General features: G+C 34.0%; 1 protein-coding gene across 1 annotated transcript in view; it reads right to left on the reverse strand.

The window, feature by feature from the left end:
• LOC113394794 (potassium voltage-gated channel protein Shaw-like) overlaps positions 1–19,677 on the reverse strand; it is a 262,752-nt gene that overhangs the window by 99,977 nt on the left and 143,098 nt on the right. Inside the window, exon 5 of the mRNA XM_026632216.2 lies at positions 8,117–8,350. Coding sequence (XP_026488001.1) covers positions 8,117–8,350 — 234 coding nt within the window. The remainder of the gene's footprint in view (positions 1–8,116; positions 8,351–19,677) is intronic.

The raw sequence follows: 19,677 nt of genomic DNA on the forward strand, positions 1-19,677 counted from the left end.
CAGCAGTGGGAAATTTACAGGCTGATTATGTTATGTTTATTTATGAATATATTGTGTAGAACAATATGATAATCCGATTCATAAAACAACTACATTTAATAATTTAAATAGGATTACAAAATGAGTATGAATATTTCCCCAAGTTTTTAATTATAGTTAATTTTTCATAGTGAGTTTATATTTTAAACTGTTCAGTAAAATATATTTCGTATTCTATTGTATATTTAATATATATTAACTAGCTGCTCGTCCCGACTTTGCTCGGCTATACTATAAATTCATTTATACATGATTTTTTGCCAAATTTCTACTGTTTACGCAGCGCACGCAATGAAAGGTCTCAAAGGTCATAATTTTTCTTTGCTTTTGCAATATTTTTCATTGATACTTTTGGTCGTAGCTTAATGGTATATAGCATATAGCCTTGCTAGATAAATGGACTATTTAACACTGATATATTTTTTAAATCGTACCGAATATTCCTAAAATTAGCGCGTCCAATCAAAAACAAACGAACAAACTTCAGCTTTATGATAATAGAATATATTTATATATGGAAGCCAGATGAGCAAATGGCAATGGTAAGTTACATTTTGCACAAGACACTGGCGCTGTCAACTCAGATAATACCTAAGGTAACTCTCTAAGATATCACGTCACGTATTCCTGTAACTGCCACTTGCCATTCAAACCAGAATACAGCACTATAAATAATAATTATTGTTCAACGGTCGGATAAGTACCAGTGGGTTACATCCACTCAAATATACCCGCATAATCCCTACCGAAGCATAGCCATTATTATACATAAATTCCAAAATAATTGACTGATCGGTCCTTCCGTAGCCGGATTGATATCATTAATATAGTATGACATGTTATTTATAGTTGATTAAATTGAAATATACCTCCAACCCAGATGGCCAAGCTGAAGGCACTTGTCGGCTTTTTGTGCTGGCTTCATGCCAGAACGTCGGTTCCAATATTTGCAGAAACTTGTTACGCTTTAGTGTTCCAGCACTGTTGGCGCGCTTAACGGAATACTAAAAACACGTTGCAATAAAAGGTTACTCGTCGATAGTTAATCAAAGCTATTTTATTCTGTGCTGTAATTTTTAACAACGACTTCGCGCACTTTATGTTTCAAATAGAAGTATTCAGTATTGTTGTGTTCTGACTCGAAGGGTGATTAAGCCAGTGTAACTACAGGAACAAGGGACAAACATCTGTGTTCCCAGGGTTGGTGGCGCATTGACGTTGTAAGGAATGGTTAATTTTTCTTGAGGCGCCATTGTCTGAACCATGAAGTGGCTCATTTGCTCGCCCACCTACCTACATCATAAGCAATTAAAGACAAAACTCGTGTTCTTGTTATAGGATTTTGACCTTTGGCAACTACGAGATAATGAAAAAAAATAACACAATATCGTAAGTACTTAAGATTCAATTTATGCTATTATAATTTATTTAGAATTAAAATTATAATTAGTTAAAATTACTGTCAGTGAAATGTTTCCCAAACTAAGCTATCAGCTGTTACTCTATAAGAAGCTTTGCAAGTGTTGCATCAGACTTGTCCAAGTGCATTGGAGAAATTGCTACAATACTAAGTAATATTCGATTAGGAACAAGAAATTATATCATATATTTTACCAACTAGTTTCTTCTAGAATACGTAACGTAATATGTTCAAAATCAAATTATATTTTAATTTAAAAACATTAATTCAGTGAAAAGCTACTTGGAATTAAGATTCCGCCAAGAAGAAACTTAATGTTGGTTGAGGTATCATTACTGGGACAAAACTACTTAATGAGTATGACATTTCGTTAGTATTTAAGTTCTTTTATAACGTAGGCACTCATTAAGGAAGAATGTCTTTAGAAGTTCTAACAATGGAGTAAATAGGTGATGAAACGTTTTGTAGGCAATTCGTTCCATTTATGATTATAATTATACATTATATATTTAGTGTATGGAACAAAAAAAAACCCTTTATGACATTCATCCCCAGTTGAGATCAAGTAATTATTAAACATTTAAAATGTGAAATAAATACAATATACATACATATATGCGTGGACGAAGTCACATAAAACGAGTTACTTTACAAATAAAAACGGATAAGAAATTTAGCTAGTCATTCAATAATATTTTTTAATATTTTACAGGCACAAGGGACATAACATCTTAGTTCCTGTACTGGGTGATGCATTGGCGATATAAGGAAAAGTTAAAAAATTACGGCATCAATGTCTATGGGCAGTAATACCATCAAATTCATCGAGGCCAGCTTACCAGCCACCTACCAAATACAACATAAAAAAAAATGTCTAAAAAGTTTCCTTTTTGTATTCCATCGTATAAAATATTTTATTCGACTACAAATGTAGGCGGGCATAGAGTATTGAATGTCTGCATTCAATTCAAATCAACATCCCGATCACGTCTTACATCACTTGATACTTGAAGCTATTGCGAATTGATGTCGTGTAGTGGCGAAGCGTCATGAGAAATGTGGTTAGCTATTTATAAAATATTTTTCGTCCACTTTTTATGTAAAGTAACAGTTCATAAATGTTGAACTTTTACTGTTTTAGAAACGGTTTGGTCATGTTTATCAGACAATCATTAGCATCAGCAAGCAATTTAAATGTGGATTAATTTCATACGATACGAACAGAATTTAAAGACGTGAGTTTAATCAAGACCTCTTGGTGGTAGTGGTGCTTTATGCAAATCTGTCAGACTCATCACATACTTTAACGCCACACCAGCAGCACTTAGTGATACTCGGGTTTTAGTGAATAAACCAGTATACACATACAATAAAGCCAGTGTACACAAGGGGTGCACAATACCTAGTTATCGGTATATGGCCCAATTACCAGTATGTCTACCTAAAAACTTTAAGTACTCATATAAAGCCAGACGTGTTTGGCTGTGATCTCCGATTAGGATCCACATGTTCTATCCATTGAGTTATATCAACTCTCTGAGCAGGTAAATAATATTTATTGGTATTTGGGGAAATATTACTGCAAAGTATCTTGCAAGTTTTCGGTAGAATCAGCATTACAAAAATGGTGGTGCCTTTAGTTTTTATTCACATGAAATAAAAATTCAAACATAAGAGTTCACTGTATGTGTAAGTGTATTTACAAGTATGTATTCTAACTAGATTTCATTAGTTAATAGACTTAGAAGTACTAATTATTTTAAAAGGACTAAGATAAACTAATGAAGTCGGAGATGGTAAGTGTTCATCAAGTCCCATAGGATACTTCACTAATGCATCGCAAATAGTCATAAAGGTACCTTTAATGATTACAATGAGTCAATCTATGAGACAGGGGATCTTATGGGATAAAATTGAAGGTTTTAATAATTTATTTTCAGCCATTTTCACAGTTAAAGATACAGACTGATAGTATGTATATAGACGTAACTGCTATATACAGGTCTGTTCGCTCACGAAGGCCCCTCCACGTTATTTTTTTTTTATGTAATAGTTAGGCGGATGGTCAAATGGGCCACTCGATGGTAACCGGTTATCACCGCCAATAGACTTTGGTGCTATAAGAAATATTAACCATTTCTTAAACCATACCAACTCGCCACCAACCTTGGGAGTTAAGGCGATATATTCCTTATGTCTGAATTTACACTATGTCACTCACCTTGTAATCAGGAACACAATAATACAAAGTATTGATGTTTGGCGGTAAAATATCTGATGATTAGGCACTACGCCCTTTGGTCAGGTAATTTTGCATTAGTATTCACGCCAATAATTTAGCGTGAAAGGGTAAAAACTTTATGATTAGATCTATCCTGTATCATTATTTTAACGGCTAAATTATGAGGCTGTTGACCTTGTGCTATAGAACCCTCCCTGGGTTCAATTTCCGGGTCAGGCCGATCAAAAGGTCTTGTTAAGCCAATAACTGTCCTCTCAGACGTAAATTGTCGGTAGCAGCTCGAATCTTCGAATTTGGCAGTTTTTGTTTCCATATCTCAGAAAGTCGGTAAATACGTTAGCCTGAATTTTCTCCAGTCGTGCTGGATTATTGTACCGAGAGAGTGCATTTATGTTTGCGCAAGCACTATAAAATGTCCAGCACAAATGGCGAGGGCCCTTTGAGATTCGCTACCGTGATAAACACTTGGCATTTAATTTTTTTTCTAACAAAAGACTTTTCGCAAAAAAATTTTATTTATTTCCCGAAGATTTTTAGAAAAATGTTATAAAATTTCATAGCACACAAATCATCGATCATCATCGAATTAAAAAAAATAAGCCATGTCCTTCCTTGGGGTTTAAGTTTACTTCGTGCTAAATATCATTAAAATCGGTTCACTGGCTTAGCTCTGAAAGCGTTTGAGACAGAAAGATAGACAAGAGTTACTTTCGCATTTATGATATAACCATACTAATGGTTAGTATGGATTAGTATGGCTTATCTCAGAAACGAATTCAGCTTTATGACTGCAGAGTTTTTAACGAAAACGAAACTTTCTTCGTGTAAAAATATTTTATGTACGGGGACTGTGAACGTGTTAATGATGATGATGATTTTTATATCATCAAACACGTGTCCAAAATGTAGATTTAAAAATAATGGATTGTTTTTTTTTGTATCAAATACATTTTTACTTACTCACAAGATCGGAGTCGTTGACTAAAGACAGACATAATCTAAGAGCCGAGATGGCCCAGTGGTTAGAACGCGTGCATCTTAACCGATGATTTCGGGTTCAAACCCAGGCAGGCACCACTGAATTTTCATGTGCTTAATTTGTGTTTATAATTCATCTCGTGCTCGGCGGTGAAGGAAAACATCGTGAGGAAACCTGCATGTGTCTAATTTCAACGAAATTCTGCCACATGTGTATTCCACCAACCCGCATTGGAGCAGCGTGGTGGAATATGCTCCATACCTTCTCCTCAACGGGAGAGGAGGCCTTAGCCCAGCAGTGGGAAATTTACAGGCTGATTATGTTTTTTATTATGTATACATAATCTATGGTAGAAAATGAGTTAGAGATTTTTTTGGAGGTCGTGAACCCATTGCGAGCGACATTTACCATGATATAGATATTACTGGACTATTAACGTCTTAAAGAAAAATAATTTCAATTACGTATAAGCGATATTTTCTATTCCAAATTTGAAATTAAAAAATCGTAGTATATTATATTATAATTGATATAATTTCAAATAAGTAATCGAACAAAATCAAAAAGTCAATCTCTAAGTAATTTATTCATAAAGCGATGTTGAAAACCGTTGATTTTCAACAGAATATTCCTTGATATATATAAGCCTTTAGCAAATTAAAGTCTTCTGAAAGAGCAGGTGTCGTTATTCGCAAACGGTAAATGTGCGGAAATTTAGAGTGTGTCACAGGAAAAGTTATCTTATATAAAGCGCACATAAGGTTAGTATCGTTTGCACTATCAATTTTTGGAAAACATTCAGGATTGAAGGCAATTTTGTAGCGCCAAAATTTTGTTAAATGTTCAACGAGCTATTAAATTTAACTGGGTAGGTTTCACGAGGTAGTTGTTTAGTAGTTTTAGTATGTGTAAAGTTGGACCAGTGACAAATCCCCATATGTGATTAGGGTCATTTATTTTAGGTTAAAAGCAGCTATTATAATATAAAAAGTATGAAATGGAACATTAGTATTCCATTTCATACTTTTTATAGCCTATATGTACTATGTATAATATATATTAGTATATTTTAGGAATTTTATTTTTTGTATTATTGTACTATATTTGTTATATTTTGTGATTTACGTGTTGTTCTGTATTTATTGGTATGCATGGGTAGATTTAGACAATGAAGAGATTATTTAATAAATAACAATTTCGTGATACAGAATATTACTTATTAAAATAACCTGTATATATTTCCTACTATGTATTACCGGCAGACTTTGTCCTGCCCGATTTTTTTTTATTGGTTAACTTTTTTCCGTTGCTCCCTAATTCTTTTTTTGAAAATGAAAGAAACCTCATATATTCACTAGAAGACTCTTGAAGAACAAACCGAGAGCTAGACCGACCAACTGAAAGAAATACAAAAATTATAAAAAAAATATTTTTTTGGTATCATGCAAAAATTCAAACGTTTTTACATACAGACAACTTAATTTTATTTATTCGTAATTCATTTATTAGTATGGAATTTCTAGCGTAATGATAAGTAGTGTTTATTACAAGTAAAATAAGGTTTATCGTACTGAAATAATATAAATGTCATCAGCTACTGGCATGACAGAAAGCTTTCAAGAACAACGAAATAGATTTTTTTTATCGGAATAATTTAGCATAGTAATAGCCCTGTATTCGTTCCGACAATCGATTCAAATCATTATTATGCACGAGCACAACGTTTCAGATATCATAATGCATTTATGCATTTTAAATTAAAATCTACATTTTTTTTATTTGGTAAGAGAAATTTGTTTGCTTCCCATTGCTGGTGGAATGTGTTCCCTTAGACACATTCTCGCCTCGTCAATCTTCTCTCTGCGTACAATATGTCCTTTTTGTAGCTAGACATAAGAATAGTCCTAGGCATTTTTTACTCTAATGGGCGACGGCGACCACTTACCATCGTGTAGCCGTCTGCTTATCTGTCTCGAAAGCCAATAAAAAAATGGCGGTTGGTGGATGCACGTGCGACACAACTTTCTCAAACACACGGGTACCTCTCGATGTTTTCTTTTATCTTTGAATACGAGATAAATTACGTATAAATCTATAAATATATATAATAAAATTGGAGTGTCTGTTTGTAATATTAAAAGAACCGCTTTTTAAAAAATGCGATGTATGTATACACGATACATATACCAAAATAACATTTTTTACAATTTTTTGTCTGCCTGTCTGTCTTTTTGTTCCGGCTAAGCTCTGAAATGACTGGACCGATTTTGACGAGATTTCCACCATCAGATAGCTGATGTAATAAGAAGTAACTTAGAATACTTTTATTTTAGAACTAGCTGTGCCCGCTACTTCGTGGGCGTTCTTTTGTTTAAGTCGCGGGTACACGTACGTTATTAGTGGTTGGGTTTGAACCCACAATCTTCAACATTCATATGTTCTAGTCAGTAAGCCATCTGGTTTCTAAATTTGTTTGTAAATATAATGGCAACTGTTACTGAAAACTCTGGAACATTCGTCTTATCTGGAACCCTCTCGTGCTTGCAAGACGGGTTGTATGCCGAATTTCTCTAACACGGATATAGTGTCGCTGGATAATTAATTAACATAACTTTGTATTTTGAATGTTGGAAAAGTTACCTACTGAGTTTCTTGTCGGCTCTTCTTGGTACGATTTACATTCCGAACTCGCGCTAGCTTTACATCAAATACAATTCATAAAACGACGAATAAAAGTATTTTTGATTACTTTATATTTCAAGTCGATTATAATTTGCGGCTTTTTTTTGTCAGGAGGCTCACCCGGTGGAAAGAAAACTACCACCGCCCATGGACATCTGCAAACACGGGGGCTTGTAGGTGCGTTGCCGGCCTTTAAGGAAGGAGTACGATCTTTTCTTGAAGGTTCCCAAGTCGTATCGGTTCGGAAAAACCGACGGCGAAAGCTGGTTCCACAGAGTGGTTGTGTGAGACATAAAATGTCTTAAAAAACGCGCTGTTGTGGATTTTGCGGACATCATCATTATTATTATTGGCATTATTGTTTTCCGCATCAACGTATCTAGGCAAGTTCAATAAGTCATATGAATATGGCCCATTAAAAGAATGCTTGATTTGTCCTTAGATAATACGCGATCACTGATATTTATATTTAAATACACACCCATATACTTTTAACTATTTGAATATTTCAACTCTTTTATAGAATTGGGTTATTTAAAATACCCAATTGGTGGAAAATAGATCTTAACCAAAGATCAAACTCTTAAAACCTTACAAATATTGCAAGCTTTTTCTAAGAGTATTTACAGTGCAAAAATACTTACCAACCAACTAGAGCAACGTCATAAACGAAGCGAAAGGGAAATATAACCAATAGCAGGACGGTTGCTGACTATTTCTGTGAAGATGGAAAGTAATATTTAATTTCACTTACCACAGATCGCACCAGCAATTCAATGGTGAACCAAACATTGCAGACCAGCTCAATGTAAAAGAAGGCCACATGAGGCTGGCCGTTATTTTGCCAAGGATTCGCTTCCACCACCGCTGTGGTATTGTCTGTATATTTCTCTAAGTGTAACTCGATGACCCGGAGATCTGGATGCGTCTTTAGACAGAAGCATAGGACTGATATGCAGATGAAGAACACCGATATGGCTGATATCACCTGAAAAGAAAAAACATATTTAACATATTAAAGTCGACTTCGATACCATATAGCAATAGTACAGCGGCAATCGCGATTGATCTTCTGGAATTTATTGAAGAGTTCCGTTGTCTATATCTGAAACTCATCATCAGAGCTTTAAAAAAATTAAATGATAAACCTCTTACAGATTGAGTTATCTAGAAAATTCATAAAAAAATATGAACTTTCAAATGGGGAATCTGATCCTCCTCCTTGTGATGTCGGTTAAATACAGAATCAATTAGTAATTCCCATCTTAGATCATTCGTTGAATTTTTAAAAACATTATGCAGATTTTCTTTATATACATAATATGTTATTACAAAAATTTAGGCACGCAACAGCGCTTGAAGCCAAGTTTTACATTACACGAACCATGTCTAGCCACTTTAGACGCCTTAATAATTCGAAATATATTTTAAATTAATACAAGAAATTGGTTTATTTATTAAAACCTCTTAAATCAACTTGAACTCCAAATTCCATAAAGATAATATTACTGAATGTGTCAATTAGGTGTTAATTACGAATACGCATCGCATGGAATAAACTTATCTTCAAAATCACTTTTCTAGTATTGCATATATCTATATACAATACTAGACAAGCAGTTATTTGGTTTCCTTTAGTGGCGGAGTTATTTAAAAATAAATTACAGATAGATGATCTCTATTGGACAGATAATTTTATGACATATGATTTAATATGACGTGTATGGCCAAGGTTGGCACAAACATGGCATAATATGGACGTTTTATTTTCACGCTACTTTTGTCATTGACATGTTGTCATGGTCACTGAAAATCAATGTTATGTCACATATGTCCAACTCATACTGAATGGCCCTTAATCGTAATGTTTATATCGCTTTGATATGCTTCTTTCTTCTTTCTGATGTACTCCGTGGTCGAATTGTGTGTACACCGGTTTTCATGGGTACGCCACTCCGAGGTCCCGGGTTCGATTCCCGGCCGAGTCGATGTAGAAAAGTTCATTAGTTTTCTATGTTGTCTTGGATCTGGGTGTATGTGGTACCGTCGTTACTTCTGATTTTCCATAACACAAGTGCTTTAGCTACTTACATTGGGATCAGCGTAATGTATGTGATATTGTCCAAAATTAAAAAAAAAAAAATGCTAACCATTGAACCAAAAGGCAGCCTCTCATTATCGTTCAACTGATTCACTTTTATATTTAAAGGGCAACATATTGTATTACTGTCTAACAACACCTTGTAAGTAAGCTTGGAACGTAAACAAACTCGCGTGGAATGAGAGTGAACTTGTGTAATTACAACACACTCGGCACTTAACTTAGTTTTACAAATGGTGTTGCATTATTAAAGTAAGGTGAGTGCCTAAATGTCTTTATAGAGGAGCAAAGTGGCCAATTACCCACTGTATATATTCTATACTACAAAAAGATACACTGTGACTTAGTGAATAGAACACGTGCATCTTAACCGATGATTACTGGGTTCAAACCCAGGCAGGCACCACTGAATTTTCATGTGCTCAATTTGTATTTATAATTCATCTCGTTCTCGGCGGTGAAGTAAAACATCGTGAGGAAACCGGCATGTGTGTCTAATTTCAACGAAATTCTGCCATATGTGTATTCCACCAACCCGCTTTTGAGCAGCGTGGTGGAATATGCTCCAAAACTTCTCAAAGAAAGAGGAGGCCTTAGCCCAGCAGTGGGAAATTTACAGGCTGTCACTGTGAATTTCAACTAAATATTATTATATAAGACAAGCCGCTCAGTGCGGTTTCATACGCGTTAAATATTATTGCTCCGATCACGTTAGAGTGAGTCCACACTGATGCGTTTTACGGCTTTGCGACGACTATGCGTTGACGCTCCGTTCTATTTCATATTATCAAGGCGTACCAAGCAGATGGAGCGGAGAGGGAGGTGCCGTACCAACGGACCGGTAATGCAGGCAGCGCAGTATTGTCTATACTGTTGAAATGACTTGCAACAAATCACGTTACAATTGCAAAATACATTGTCATTCAAATTTTGACATATCACACTGACGCCTTAGTAGCGATCGCATTGCGTTGTGACGTCGAAATACTCGTGTGGCATTTAATGAGTTGAAATCATAAAATCCATCAATTGCGACGCAACGTACTGGGAACGCCCGTGCTGCCTTACTCTTAGTCGTAGACTCGTGGCTTAACATTTAAAAGCAGCTTTCTAGGTACTGTCATTTGCGCATTCGAACAAACAAATGAATTCTTCTTACACATATAGATTGAGTCATATATATTTAAGTTATTTTTATTAATCCATCATAGCAGCAATGTATTTGTTGCGTTTAGTAACGTCCGAGATTGACGTGACATTGACGTCGGCCTGACCGATTTCGGCCACGGCGCCCAATTTAAGAGGAAAACAACCAACTATGCAGGTCGTATTATAGCGCAAAAGTATATGTGCAAACCCGAGTTCTCTATCTCTATTTGATCATTCTCATGATCCAATCGGACGGTAAATCCGACACGACCAGGATGATGCTTTCCGAGGTATATAGTGTATACACTTCCAACTTCCAGACACCGAGCTGTTATTGAGAGTTTTTATAGGTATAGATAGAATGACCCAATAACTTTTTATTGGCCTTGGGTTTGAACCTAGGACCTAGAGATTGATGGTCTTATTATTATATCTTACCAATAGGAAAACTAGGCAATCGCGTCAACGTCCGAGCTTATTTATAACTTAAATGACGCTGGTATTGTGAATCTCTTAATTGGTTATTAAATTATTGCACAACTAATTATAGCTCCTTAATTGTCAGATACAATACCCAAAAGATATTATATATTAACACTGCAATAATACGAGAAGTCAAGATAAACCACACTCAGTTTCCGTTTCCGCAGAATTACATAAGACATATTATGCAGATTTTCTGACGACGGCTTCCTCCACTGAGCTGAGCATGAAATTAATTATGAAAACAAATAATTAACGACATAATCAACCCTCGGTTTAGAACTACGTGTTATAATAAAATAAAAATAAAACATTGATTTGAATTGCTATGATTTAAAATTTTATTTTATTTCACTGACAAATTTTCGTCGATATCTTTGAACCTATGATCTCGTCATAAATTATATTTTAGATTACTACTATTTCAGTTTTATTAAGTTCGTATTTGATTTAATACTATTTTGAAAACAGCTTTTTTATGTCACATAGGTAAGCGACACAACCCCCCCCCCCCCTCCCCCGAAAGTATAGCTGGTTGGCGGTTAAATATATAATCGTACACCATAACCACTACCTATAATATCTGGAATATAAATCAAGCAAAATTTGAATAGCAGACGAACCTAAGGAAGAAGAAAGAAGAAAATAAATGTTTTTAACACACCACAACATACTTTAATAAGATATTTCGATTGTAAATATATGTTAGAAAGCGTACAATTGTTGGCTCCGATTTATACGAAGTTACAGTTTACGAAAAACTGCCAAATTTGATTTATCAACATGTAGAATGTTTTGTTAGGTAAAAGTAAATTTCTGCTACAGTTGCTACAGTAAATCCCCTTTCACGAGAGCTTAAATGACATGAATATATTACTATGGGAACAAGATAACGTTTTCTTAAATAAAACTTCTTTAATAACACATTTCTAAATCTGGACTAATAACTACAACCATGCTTTAAGCAATGCTCTGTCTTTTTCTTTCGAATATCGTATCAATGACGACAGAAAGAGACAATGAGTGTTTGACTGAACAGTTTTATCAAAGTATAGATCACAAATGAGCACAACTTAACGTTAATATAACAGAAAATATTAAAAAAAGCGCCCAAAGCGAGTCCATCTCGCACATGAAGGGTTCCGTAGCAGCAAGTAACATGATAAAAAAGTTCTTGTAGTTCGTTATAACTTTTGAATAAATGGTAAATTGGTTTACGATTTATAACGTATTAAAAAACAACTACTTATTAGATCTCGTTCTATGTAAGCCACGTACAAAAACTTAAACAAAATACTGGTAGTTACTGATAGGTATCACAAAATAATTTTATACGTCACGTACAATGTTTTTGGTTACCTTAATGTATTTCGTTTTTAGGCTCATTTTGTACCGCCTTAGTCACATCGACATTTCTTAAGTGGCTTTCAGTATCAGTGAATCTACAGAATACATCAAGTCACGAAAAGTCAATAGCCTTTTCTCATCTACTGTAATCAATCACACCAGGTATGGAAGGTTAGTCTGAAAACATCTGCCAAATGAAATTTCAGTTCACAAAAATCAACTTTAGCGGACAGGAAGCTAGATCATCAATCATAGTTACGGTACCACGGCCTATATTTCTATGTGCATGGTCTAAGTTATAAGCAAGGTGATGTTCTGTTATCGACTTGATTACAATAGCTAAACTAACGTACAATAGAAAATAATTTTAATGAGTTTATCGAATTCCGTAAATTTCTCGAAGTTTGAGAGCAGGTGCTAATGAGTTTATCTCAACTCATAAATTTTCCGAAGTTTGTAAATATGCAGTGTTTATACTACGTACGTAAGCCATTTGTCTTTTCCGTCTTTGGAATCATATCAGATTACTATTCCATCATATTATCAGAACAAAGTGGAAGGAAAAGAGGAGTGTTCTTGTGTTTGACTACACGCTTGTGCTCTTAAATAGTATATCCTGCACAGTTGGCTAGGTTCCATTTAAAATTTTTTGACGACCTCCGTGGTCGAGTAGTTTATACACCGGTTTTCATGGGTACGCCACTCCAAGGTCCCACTAGGAGGTTAAACTACGGATATTTAGAACTAAAGCTAAATCACGAGTAAGGTGTAATATCTGTCCAGAAGTAAAAAACGCTCTCTTCATAATTATGTACCACAAACAATTAACACCAACACAATTTGTCAAATTGTTTAGAACAAATATTCACTGAAACCACAACATACTATATATACTGTTTGTAAGCAGAGCAATTCCCTTAAAACTACATCGACTGTTATTTGATCAAGCCGTTATTTTAGGCGTAAATGCTAGTAATAATTATCATTCCGATGTTTACGAATTTCAATTGATTATCGAAAATTGTTTACAAAATACAAATATTTATTGCCATTTAGACAAACAATACATTGTGCACGTTTAACCTTTTATTGTTTGTATTTATGATATTGGATTTTAAATGGGAGCATAATATTTTTCCAGACAATTTTACAGAATTATATGTGTTGACTTCAGTGTCGATTACTTTTAAAGCTCGACTAATATACCAATAGGACAAAAATTATATTTTAATGGTGTGGGTACATTTAGGAGAATATGTAGCCTTGCAAATGGTCCACGCGGGAAGTGGTCTTCATCACTTATAGACATTGGCTCTCTCAGAAGTATTAACCAACTGAGTGCCTATGCGACAACTTTGGGTGCTAAGAAGTTATGTCACACGTGCCTCCAGTAGATGCTGAGTCACAAACAATCAAAACAAATAATAATCAGCTTAAATAACAAGTTTTAGTAGAACTCGACGAGCTGATCGAATATAATTACCGAAACAAACTTACGAATTGCAATATTATGTTGGTGACTACCGATTGGAACCAATTTGAACCCAATAAATTATTTATTATTAATGATTAGGTTTTTGATTGTTTAACTGTTAAATTAATTATGATTGTCTAATGAACTATGAATTTTGTTAATTAATATCGACGTGAAATATATTATTTATTTATTTTATTGGAGCTAGAGTATGGACCAATTTGTAAATCATATTTTGAATAAATCACTACAGCCTGTGGACATTGGCTTTGAAAGAAATATTTACCATTCCTTACATCAACAATGCGCCACTAACCTTGGAACCAGGATGTTATATCCCTGTGTTATTGGAAGTGTTTGCGGAAAACCTAAAAAGGAAATGATACCAATCAAATTGAATACAGGTAGTAGATACACAAATTCTGAATTAGCAGTTGCAAATTTATTTGAAATATTTTTTAATAAAATAACATTACATTTAAAATCATCTACATTAGATGCAGCTAAATTATTAAATAATAATGTTTCTAAATGCGTTATTGGTTATTCATTTGATACAGTTTCTGTAATAGATATCATAAAAGTATTTAAAACTATCAGTATTAGAAAACTAATGACATATGGGGCATCTCGGTAAAATTTATTAATAACATCATATATGTATATAGCAGTATTAAAAGAGTCCAGCAAGTGTTCTTTAATTGCATAAAGTCTTCTGGATATACGTTAATAATGGGTGTTCCACAAGGACCAATTTTGGGTCCCTTTCTATTTCTAGTATATATCAATGATCTTCCTTTCTATGTTAAAGATATTTGTGATATAGTGTTGTTTGCTGATGATACTTCTGTTGTAATGTAATTTTAATGCCTGCATGTTTTTATTATCAGGTAGCATCACAAAGTTTCAGGATTAGACGATTTTATAGAAATATGGAATTTAAATAAAATACATTTAAATAGAAGTCTACATAAGAAATCATAAATTCGAGACGTCACATTGACTCGGAATGTGTGCTTGGATTCGAACCCGTGGTAATCGATTAAGATTCACCAGCTATTTCAGCTCACGCTATGGAAGTAAAACGTAAAAATTGGTGTTCAAAATTTGAGAAAGGTTTTTTAAATGATGCGTATTTATCGTACGTACTTTTGTGTGTCCCGTATTTACATAATATGTAAATATTTGTAAATACTTTTATTTCGTCCCGCATTTTTGGGGACAAATAATATTATTGTCTGTAATCCAACTGTATACGACATTATTTGTTATTCATCATTTATTTAATTTATTATTTATAATAAACGAAAATACAAACAAACAATTAAATAGACCGTAAATTCTTCGCACAGAACGACTATATTGCAGTGTCAACTAATTCGTTGGTCGAGTGGTTAGATATAATGCTGCAAATCCCAAGGTTCTTGGGTTCAAACTCCAGGTCGGTACGATAAACAGTTATTGGGTTTTTCTATCGAAAAATTCTTAGTAGCTGCCCAGAGTCTGGAAAATGGAAGTGTGTACACTCCCGTGCCTCGGAAAGCACGTAAAGCCATTGGTCTTGCGCTTGAACTCTTGTCTGGTTCTCGGATTTGCTGTCACATTGGGTTAAGAGAGTCCACCTCTCTTTCCGCACAGATTTGCGCATTATACGTACTGGGTAGATGTACTCCCTTCAGAACCTCATAACTGACAGAGCAGGCAAACTCCGCCTAGTATTTTGGAGTGAGTAAAGTTGGGATACTCAAAACTATCATAAAAATGTCGTAAAGAAATTAAATACTATAAAAACTTTGAAACATTATGTCCGTCGTACCAAAAAATAATGAAAAAGCTTACGTAATCGTTCTATATATTGTTCAATTAAATTAAATATTCTACCTGGAGCCGTAAAGGCGTATTTATGTAAAGGTTCTCCAAAACGTTATTGCTATTTTAATAAGCAGTTGTGTACATTGTAAATTTTGTTTTTAATAAATAGAAAATTTACAACAAAATATGAGTAGAATTATAATACAGTGTTTTGTTTATAAGTATATTACAATATACTATAAAATTCGAGGAATTTAATAAAACCCTGCAAAGCAACTAAGATAGGTTGTAATTTTACAAACTTCATGAAGTAAGAATTACTACACTTTTTTACAAAACTGAATTTTATAATTGCATTGCGCAAAGCATTGTATGATGATGTTTTGCGGCATATATTGTATGACGCAAAACATTTTCAACATTTTTTTTCGTATCATTAATATAATTTCTTAAAATTTTCTATTATAACTGTCAATACTGATTTTGCTTAATAACCTGTGCTGTAACAAGGTTTGCAAATTAACATTACTGTTGAACGGTAGACAAAATGAGCATGGTACTTGCTCATTTTCGTTTGCGCAGAGCCTTGCTTGTATTGCTAAACGTCCGGATAAAGCCGGACAGAGTTAGACTTTTTGGTTGCGTTTTCCGGCAAAATAGACGGTGACAGTGACGGACTTTTATTAGGTTTTCTACATCAGATCAGAAAATATAGCTAAAATGTTTGTGATATAATTTAATTCAAAGCACTTGACATGGCATTTAAAGGAAAATATTCAAAAATACCGGTTAAAATGAAAAAGTGACATTGATTATTTGACTAGAATTATAAACCAAACCTGTATTACAAAACTCTAACAGTAGAAATGGCAATATCATAACAAAAATATCTACAAAATTCCATCCTTTGTGACAAACAGACTTCAGGATGACAGTTCGAAAGGCACGAGAAAAATTTTAAAGTACTAACTTTTTGAGTTCGATTTCGATAGAAATATTCCTGTTGGTAGCAATGTCGATTTAAAATATAAGAAAATATTTTGGTTGTACAATAATGGATTGAAAATATTCTTAAGACTTATATTTGTTATTAGGTCGTAATTGAAATAAAAATGGTTGTAGAATAAGTGCTTTAAAGCGGTGTGCGGCGTGAAATCTGATATTACGAGTATAAAATTAAATTGTCGAGCATTCCGTGGTAAATTACGTAAGTGATACCAAGAATTAAATGTTTCTACGGCAAACCTTTTACGAGTTCATACCCTTTTTTATGCAGCGATAAAAGCGCTAATTGCTAAAAAGCTACGTCCATTTTACCGCAAAATAATAAGTAAACAAAATGTGTGCAATGTAATTCAGTAATGAATATTTGATTTTGAATAAGGTCATTATGGAATAATTAATTCTTATTCTAGACAGACGGATTTAAAAAAAGTAACATTCCATACATATATTATTCTATTCGGTATTATATTGAATGTTTTGAATCGGTATTTTTTGGAATCGATTAAACATTCGAATAACTATTAGTAATAAATTCATAAAAATATAATTTTTACAAGAATTTTACAAGAACATATTAATATATAATAACAAGCACTCTTCAATTTTATAAGAGTTTGTTTGTTTGGTTGAACGCGCTAATCGCAGGAACTACAAGTTCGTTTTTAAAATTATTTTTTTTAAAAACAGGCGGTCGTTTTTCAGTGTTAGATAACCCTTTTATCGAGGAAGACTATAAATCATCACGCTATGAACAATATAAGAAAATTATGTATGACAGAATTTGTAACATACCCGAGTGAAGTCGGAACGAAGAACTAGTATTAAATATAAGGTTACTACTTTCTGTACGGAGTCAAGATTGTACAGAGAAATACCACTATGAGACTCAAGAGCTATTCTTTTTCATCCATAAAATAATAAAGATACGTCAATAATTAACGTTAAATAAAGAATTATTTCAAATTTTCAAAAATTATTTATAATAGTTTGCTTTTCAAATTTAGAAAAGTAATCGAAGATGTCGTAAACAGTTCCAGTTTTAAAAAGTTTTACCATCTTTATGCAAATTCCATCAGACTTGTTTTTGTTCGCTTAACCGAGTCTTCTTGAAAAATCAATCATTTTCAACTCACTGACAGTGACAGTTCAAACTTGAGAAAACTTCAAAAATTGTAAAGTAATTTCAACACTGTATGGTAAAAGCAACCCAGCTGAAAAGTTTAAAATTAGTATCACAAAAGAATAAAAATTTGAAATGTTTGATTAACTCGGTTAATCGTCATTTCTAGTTTTAAAATTTGGATCCGGCTAGAAGGACCAAAATTTATCGTTTTATACAAAGGTCGATGTTTCGTGTAGGATCTTCAGTCACATATTTTGATTATCTAAATATGACATATGTATGTGTCCATGTCCGTTTTTATAATGACAATAAATTAATAAAGGTGCGTTCCGTTTTTGTATAAGATAGTTATATGCAAAGTATTGCCAAATATCGAATAGTCTTCACATATTGCAAACAAGAGGTTTGTGCGGTTGAGCTAAATATCTAAGCGAACACATGACGTAAGCACGTTTTCGTTTATCACTGAGTAACATATTTTCGCTCATACCATCATCTCGTGCTCGGCGGTGAAGAAAAACATCGAGAGGAAAACATGTATCTAATTTCAATACAATTCTGCCCCATATATATCCACTAACACGCATTGAAGCAGCATGGTGGAATGAACTCCAAAACTTTTCCTCAAAGAAAAGGGGTTTCCCCAGTACTGGGTTACTTTATTTAAATATGTAATTAACATTGCTGATTGCTTGAACGATATAATATTATCGGTAGTTAGTCCTCTATGCTTGACGCCAGGCTTGTGACGTAACGAACTCTCTAGTGTGTGGATTATCAAAAATTACTTTTAGACCGGGAGATGATGACACAAAATACTAGGTCATTTGTACCAGTATGGCGGTTCTTCAGGGGTCTAATTACGTAAAGGCAAAAAGGAAAATGATGGTCATAACGCTCGCACCGGTGGTCCAATCGCGTGGGCGTTAATCGAACGCGTCGGATAAATAACGAGTGTCGAACGATTTGTTCCACAAAAATGCTTGTATTTTCAGATAGTCGAAAAAAAAAAGAAGTAGGCGGTAGCGTAATGCCATACTTCTCGGGTGTAACTTACAGCCCGCCATATTGACGCGAATACATTAATTTAAATAAAACAATTCAACCATTTGTACCAGGCTAATTTTTGCATAGCTAATCATCGTCGAGTAGCCATTCACGAAAATCACCTTGCCATACTTTTCCGACAGTTCCCAATGGCCGCCATACCATTGCAAAGGAGTAATTTTTTTTTTTCGCCAAACGATTTGTACCAGTATTTTTGGAAAGTATTTGGCAAAATGTGACCGTTATTATTTTTCCCATACTTCTAGTAGGGGGAAAAAGTGCTGCCATACTTGAAATACTTATTTATTTGACACGTTTTAAAAATACGACTGTAAAATACGTAAAATGATGTTAAAAATCATCATTCTCGTCATTTGGATGCAATTGTACGTAAAAAAAATTATTACAGATTGTAAACATGGGGCGGATGACTGTCGGACTTGAGCTAAAAGTTGAAAAAGAAAAAAAAAATTGACGGTTTGTACCATATATCCTGTACCATAAATGATTAAACAGACTCCGGTTACTAATTACTAATTAAATACAACAATACTGAGTACTGACTCAGTACTCAGTATTGTTGTGTTCCGGTTTGAAGAACAGCAGTCTGTTTGGCGGTAGAATATCTGACGAGTGGGTGGTACCTACCCAGACGAGCTCGCACAAAGCCCTACCACCAAGTGTCATATTGTAGTTATATTTATAGAGATCTATTACACCGTACATTACGCCCCTTTGGGATCTTGTCGGTTTGAGTTACACCGCTTGGAATAG

Source organism: Vanessa tameamea, chromosome 17 (assembly GCF_037043105.1).
Source record: "Vanessa tameamea isolate UH-Manoa-2023 chromosome 17, ilVanTame1 primary haplotype, whole genome shotgun sequence".
NCBI lineage: Eukaryota > Metazoa > Arthropoda > Insecta > Lepidoptera > Nymphalidae > Vanessa > Vanessa tameamea.